Source organism: Nannospalax galili, unplaced genomic scaffold, assembly GCF_000622305.1.
Source record: "Nannospalax galili isolate Female #2095 unplaced genomic scaffold, S.galili_v1.0 scaffold186, whole genome shotgun sequence".
NCBI classification, from domain to species: Eukaryota; Metazoa; Chordata; class Mammalia; order Rodentia; family Spalacidae; genus Nannospalax; species Nannospalax galili.
In genome coordinates this window covers 2158349-2165215 of record NW_008358774.1, presented here as the reverse complement: position 1 = coordinate 2165215, position 6867 = coordinate 2158349, and the positions used below count along the sequence as shown (strand labels likewise).

The window sequence follows — 6867 nt, the reverse complement described above, 5'->3', positions numbered from 1 at the left end:
TTTCTCTGTGATTTTGACATGTGAATTTCTTTTGTAGTTTCTGATTCTTGTGTGAGACCCTTTTTTTTTTTTTTTTTTTTTTTTTTTTTTTGTAAACTTTATGTGTCTTTGCAGTTTACCTTTTGGGCATGAGAAGCTGGTACATCTAAGCTTCTGGTTCTCTTTTTTGATTTCATATTGGAGTGGCCAGACTGCTTTTGTGTTCGTGAGTTCCCACAGAGCCCCAAGTCAGATGAGGATCAGATGCTCTCAGGCTTTCTCCTAAGGACTGGATCCCTCCAGGAAAGATGTTGTCTTCAGGAATTTGGGGGTTGGACTGGCCTGGGAGCAGGGCCCAGGAAAGATGCTGGTCTTGGGCAACTGATGGCCGTGCCACCCAGGAATGCAAAGGGAGGTTGGGATGGGAAGGGGCCCCAAGGGCTCCTGGGGTCTGCAGTGAGGAAGTGAGTTGGTCTGGATGCAAAGGATCAGGAAGCAGTGGTGGCTCCAAGCAGAGAGGTCAGCCCCGGTTTCTGGGGTGCCAAGAGAAGAAATGGGCCAGTACCCAGGCAAGGAGGAGAGACTTGGTGGGGGAGGTGGGAGGCTGAATGAGGCTGGGGGAGTCAAGGTACAGTGGGCACTGATGGACTTATCCAGGAAAGAGGCTGGTGGGTTGTGTAGCCCAGGGAAGAAGAGGCAGGCCCAGGCCCAGAGGGATCCTAGGGACTGCAAGAGGGAACTGGGTTGGTCTGGATGCAAAGGATCAGGCAGCAGTGGTGATTCTGGGTGAGAGGTCAGCCCTGGTGTCTTCCCTGGGCTGCACAACCCACCAGGATGCTTTTATTTTTATCTTATTTTTTTTGTTCTTTAAAATTTTTATTGTATGTATGTGTGTGTACACATCTGTTCCCATACCAGTATGTCCATGTGTGCATGTGTGGAGACCAAAGGTTGGCATTGGGTGTCTTTTTCTATTGTTATTCATATTATTGTTATTATTATTATTTGTTTTGTTTTGTTTTATTATTTTTTGAAACAGGGTCTCCTGGTAACTTCAGTTAGTCTGGACTTGCTATGTAGGCCAGACTGGCTTTGGTCTCACAGGGATTAGTCTGCTTCTACCTCCTGAGTGGCAGGACTGAAGGTGTGAACCACCACACCTGGCACTCACCTTGTTTTTTTGTTTGTTTTTCTTTTTTAATTTTTTGGTTTTATTTTTATTTTATGTGTATATGTGTATTGTGTGCATGTTTGCAAGTCTACCTGTGTCGTGTAATGGCCTTGGAGGACGGAAGAGGTTGTCAGATCCCCTGGAACTGGAGTTGCAGAGAGTTGTTAGCCGCCATGTGGTCACTGGGATCCGAGCCCGGGTCTTTTGCAAGAATAGCCAGTGCGCTTAACTGCTGAACTATCTCTCTAGCCACCCCCTTTATTTTCTCTCTCTCTCTGTGTTTTTTTTTGACACAGTCTCTTACTGAATGAAGAGATTGCTGTTTTGGCTAGACTGGCCAGCAAGTCCCAATGATCCCCCTACCTCTGCCTCCTAGGGCTGGGCTTACAAGCAGGCACTGCCACACCTGTTTAGTTACATGGGTGCTAGAGATCTAAACTCAGGTCCTCATGATGGCACAACAAGCACTTTTACCCACTGAACTATGTCTCGAGCCTAAAGGATGCTGTTAAAAACATAAATCTTAGTTTAAGAGAGGTGTCATATCTCTCAAGTGCTTAATTCACTGCGTCTAGGGAGCTTGTGATGAGGGCTGAAGATATAGTTCCCAATAGCCTTATATGGGATTTCAGGGACTCCAAGGCCCACCTCCAAATAATGAAGTTCCATTTTCTTCAGGAAAGAAATGCCATAGAAGACAATTCTCAGGACACAAAGTCAAGTCTAAGCCAAAGTGATCTGGATGTTGAAGTGCTAGTTAAGCTGGTAAGCCAAATTGTTACCTGTTAGGAATGTACTGTCTGTTTTGCGCCTGACAGTGAAGATTCATATTTACTCTGTTTTTTTTGCTTTCCTTGGAAATTTCCCTTAGGGAGAGAAACAACCAATCAACCACTTAACCATTCTTGAGTAAAATCCAGTTGGTAGATTTTCTTTTTCTGTTAACTATACCTTGAACTCAAAAGAAGTTGAGCCAAAGGATAGAGGTGTGTGGCATGTTGGGAGAAAACCAATCTGTATGTGACCACATGATTTTCTACAACTGGGACATCATTTAAAGAAATGGGCTGGAGAGATGGTTCAGCTGTTAAGAGCACTGGGTGTTCTTGCCGCGTACCCTGGTTCAATTCCCAGCACTCAGACAGTGGCTAACAACTATCTGTAACTCCAGTTTCAGGAGATCCGACACCCTCTTCTTACCTCCATGGGCATTGCATGACCTGGGTGCACTTATACACACACAGGCAATATACTCATACACATAAAAAATAAAATAAATGACATTCAGACATAAAGAAATACAGTTTCTAATTAGTCCACCAAATTACAATATAACTTTAAAAGTTGACTGTATTCAATATAGTTTCACCCAGTTCTGCCTCCGGGTGAAAAGGGCAGCATGTAGTGGGGCTGCTGCACACAGAGGTTGGTCCTGCCTGTCAACTGAAATGCACAGCATGTACATACTATTTTGGAAATTTCAACGTGATTATACATTTGTTACCTTTCATTCTCAGAAGACTCTAAGATAAATATTAGTATCTACAGTTTGACAGATGAACACTAGAGTTGAAAAAGTTAAGTAGCTTACCTGAGGTCAAACAATCAGAGAGAAAAGTGTGAGTTCTGCGGCCTTGAGTTCAGACCTAGATCTAGTGCTCTTTACAGCCCCATCATACCTGGAGGGTACCCAGGGCAAGCCTTGATCTCAGGACACAGTTTCTCATGCTTTCCCAAATCTGTCATCAAGAATCAGCAATGAGGCTGATCATAAGCGAATGGTAGTAACTGCCTCAGCCTTCTGGGTGCTGGGTGTTGGGATTACAGGTCTATATTACCACACTTGGTTAGAATTAATTTTAAAATTGGGGGGGGCATGCTAGGGATTGAACCCAGAGTCATTCTACTCAAGTGTTCTACCCCTGAGTTATATCTCCAGGCCCTGGTTTCGAGACAGGTCTTGCTGTGTAGCTCAGGCTAGCCTTGAACTCATGATCCTCTTGCCTCAGCATTGTAAATGCTGGATTAGAGGTGTGTACACCCATGTCTTGCCTAGAATTCGTTTTTCTTTTGGGAGAAATTTAATTCTTCTTAGGGACGGATTTCATAGAAGAGCTGTGTAGAGAAATTATAAAATTGTCCTTGAAGGTCCAGGGGTATAGGCTCAGAGGCAGAGTGTTTGCTTAGCAAGTGCAAGGGTGTGGGCTTGATCTTTAGAAGAAAAAAAAAAAAAGTCTTTTGAAAAGCATTGAAAGTCCCTAATAGAACAGATAAGCAAGAATTTTTATGTTGTTTTGTTAAAACAGTGAGAGTAAACTTATTTCTGGAATATAAGGCGAGAAAGAAGTGCTCCTACCACTCCAGGAAGAAGGGGGCTTTCACCCCATTTCACAGGGTGTTTCCTCACACCATCCCCATCTGACGTCAGCCAAGCCATCTAGGGGGAGGACTGTGCTTGTGCACATCCAGCGGCCACTTCTTGTACCTGTTACCTTAATGCTTTCTCAGTAGGCGAAATGTGGTGGGCGGCCTTCAACCCACCTCCCTCCACCCCCTGCGTCTGTCCCCGTGGTTTCTGAGAGTACCCCCTTTCTGGAAGAAAGGCCCAGATTCACTTTAGCCCGGCCTCACTTCCACCTGTGGTCGGACCCATCAGGGATGGCTTCAGCTTATCGCAGCAGCAGTGTGCCTTAGATGACTGTGAGCCTTTGTGCCTGCCTGCCCAATGTGCCATTGACCCAGCCTCCATCAAGCGCTGCCTCTGTCCACTAAGTGACTGAACTGTTGCATCTAGATTGGCACCACTGCACCATCACCACCTTCCCTTATGAAGATCCCCGTTCTGTGTGCTGCCCCCTTCTCAGGCTTCTTTCCCCTGAATTCCTGATTTGTTTGCAGGAAAGAAAACTCCAGATGGACTCAGACAGGCGAACCCGAGTTGTGAGGGAATTGTTAGAGAGCGAGAGGCAGTACGTGCAGGTGCTGGGAATCGTGAGGGATGTGTACGCCAGGCCCCTAAGAGCAGCACTGTCGTCAAACAGAGCCATTCTGAGCGCCGCCAACATCCACATCATTTTCTCCGATACTCTGCGGATCTTAAATCTCAACAGGTAAACCCAGAGGGCCGAGCTTTTAAAAAGAACTCCCTGGGCAGTGGGAAGAACTCACTCTGTTTCAAAAGCTCCACCGAGGCGCAGCAAGCTCTGTGAAGAGTTGATCAGTTGTCATGATCTGGATGGCTGGGAGGGGGTCACCTTGGATTCATGGGGTGTGGGCTGGGTACAAGTCATGGCACTTGGCGCTGAAGGCTGCTGGAGCTGAGGGCTCTGAAAACGTCCATTGGTCTGGCTCTTTCCCTACACATATTCAGGAGTGGCTCTGTTGTGGGCATCCGGGCTTTCTGCCAGTTAAGGTGGAGAGGTGGGATCCTCCACGGTAACTCCCCTGTCCTGTCAAATCCGCACTGCTCTGTGGTAGAGAACTCAATTGATCAAAATCAAGTCTTACCATAAAAAAGATTGGGTTGGAAAGGCTACACCACCACCAAATTTATGGCTTCAGCCTGGAGGCTATCACAGGCTCCTCTTTCAAGATAATGCTCTTCTCACATTGCAGAGAGTTTCTGGATAACTTGAGAGACAGACTACAAGAATGGGGCCCAGCCCACTGTGTGGGAGAAATATTCATAAAATTTGGAAGCCAGTTGAACATATATACCAATTTCTTCAACAATTACTCTGTTGTTCTGAAAACCATTGAGAAGGTAAGTGGTTAGTTGTGTTACCGACACCTTCTAGTGTGCAATCTAAGTGGTAGAAGTTAATGAAAAGCGCTGCTTGCTTCTCAGCTGTGGGTTCCCAGATCTCTTCCCATGTACTTTGAGATGATGGAGAACAGGGACCTCTACGGAGATGCTCGCACAATGGCTGACACACAGCATCGCTCAGGAATGCATTGCTATGCTGCAGGAATCTCCATACACACTGCTGGATTCTCATGTCCCAGCTGCTCTGTGGCTCAGTGACAGGAGAATAATTAGGTTGAAAGAAGACTGTGAGCTCTGATCCTGCTCTAAGGATACAGGCTGGGGCCACTGCAAGCTCAGTTCTCTGGACAATATGATTAATGAAAAAGTTGCATGAATAATTCTTGACTTTGAAGCCAAGAATTAGAGCAAAGAGTGTTATCAGAAACAAATGGGTAACAAACTTCTATAATCATGAATACTGATGCCTACTTTATTAGCATAGTGTGTGCACAAAACTTCAATACATTTGGTTATCATAACTATTCTTATTGGTACCAACAAACTTTTTTTAAAAAGGCTTTAAATTGTTCCCAGGTATAAATGGCCTTGTTTCTAAAACATTCTTGAGGCTCTAAATTAGTGAATCTTTGACTCAGAATTGAGTGCTATTGATATCTTTTAGACATGTACCTAAGAACTAGGACAAAGAATGAATACATTTGAAAATGGATATGGATATTAAGTGTAGTGGAGTACTTTCATAACATTACTCTGGAAAACATATTGATAGCAGTATTAAAGGCGACTATCATTTAATAAATTCTTACAGAAACGAAGATTTATTATGTGGCAGGCACTTTATGGATAGGGCCCCATACACATACACACTATGAGTTAACTATGGTATCTATTTTACAGATGAGAAAGTTGAAGCTCAGAGAAGTTGTCACTTGACAAGGTCAACTATTCAACTCATTCTAGTTGTAGTCCAAACCCATCTAATTGCAAAATCTGTTATCATTCCTCTTTATTATTTTCAGTGGATATGGTTATGTCTGTGGTATAATTAATATACTACACTAATATATTAGGAGAAATCAATGACTGTTAATACCTTGACTAGATGGAAATGTTGCCTCTTTGAGTATTCCCTAGATCATTACTTGTTGGTGGAACACAGGCTTTACAAATAATCATGCATAGTTTGGACAATGTGATTCTCACCTTTTAGTGCAGAGAAATGACACCAGCATTCAGAGCTTTCCTGAAGAGGCATGATAAGACCATTGTTACTAAAATGCTCAGGTGAGTTTACAGGGAGAACACAGCTGGGTACCACGGGACAGGCTCTCCTTAACCTACCGATAGAGACCAGGGTCCCCTTCCCTCTGCCCCTTACAGCCTTCCAGACCTGCTTCTGTACCCATCCCGGAGATTTGAAGAATACATTAATCTCCTCTCTGCTCTGAGGCTCCATACTCCTGCAGGGCATGCAGACCGTGGGGACCTGAGCACTGCAGTCGATCAAATCAAAAAATATAAAGGCTATATAGATAAGGTGGGTGGCTTTAAAAATACTTTTAAATGTTTCAGTGTTTTCGTGGTGCTCTTACCTGAAGACCCTGAGCTACCCTCTTTTCTGCGGTAGTCTTTACTTCAGTTTTCCACCCCTTTAAAGAGAACTCCATAGCTCTGGTCAGTGATTTTGATCATTACAGGCTTCTATTCTAAGCCGAAAAACATGAGGCAATGTTTTCAGGTAACTGAACAGTTACAGTGAAACATTTTTTCCTTTTATTTCTTAGGGTCTGATGTAGCCCAGATTGGCCTTGAACTGGACATGTAGCCAAGGATTATGTTGAACTTCTGACTCTCCTGCTTCCAACTCTAGACGTGTTTTTTCCTTTTATTTCTTAGGGTCTGATGTAGCCCAGATTGGCCTTGAACTGGACATGTAGCCAAGGATTAT

The 6867-nt window shown here is 44.2% G+C and overlaps 1 protein-coding gene across 1 annotated transcript in view; it reads left to right on the top strand.

Annotated features, from left to right (window-relative positions):
- The window catches only part of Ect2l (epithelial cell transforming 2 like), a 92631-nt gene that overhangs the window by 73570 nt on the left and 12194 nt on the right, over positions 1-6867 (top strand). Inside the window, exons 12-16 of the mRNA XM_017795353.2 lie at positions 1829-1915; positions 4049-4260; positions 4766-4913; positions 6130-6203; positions 6300-6456. Coding sequence (XP_017650842.1) covers positions 1829-1915; positions 4049-4260; positions 4766-4913; positions 6130-6203; positions 6300-6456 — 678 coding nt within the window. The remainder of the gene's footprint in view (positions 1-1828; positions 1916-4048; positions 4261-4765; positions 4914-6129; positions 6204-6299; positions 6457-6867) is intronic.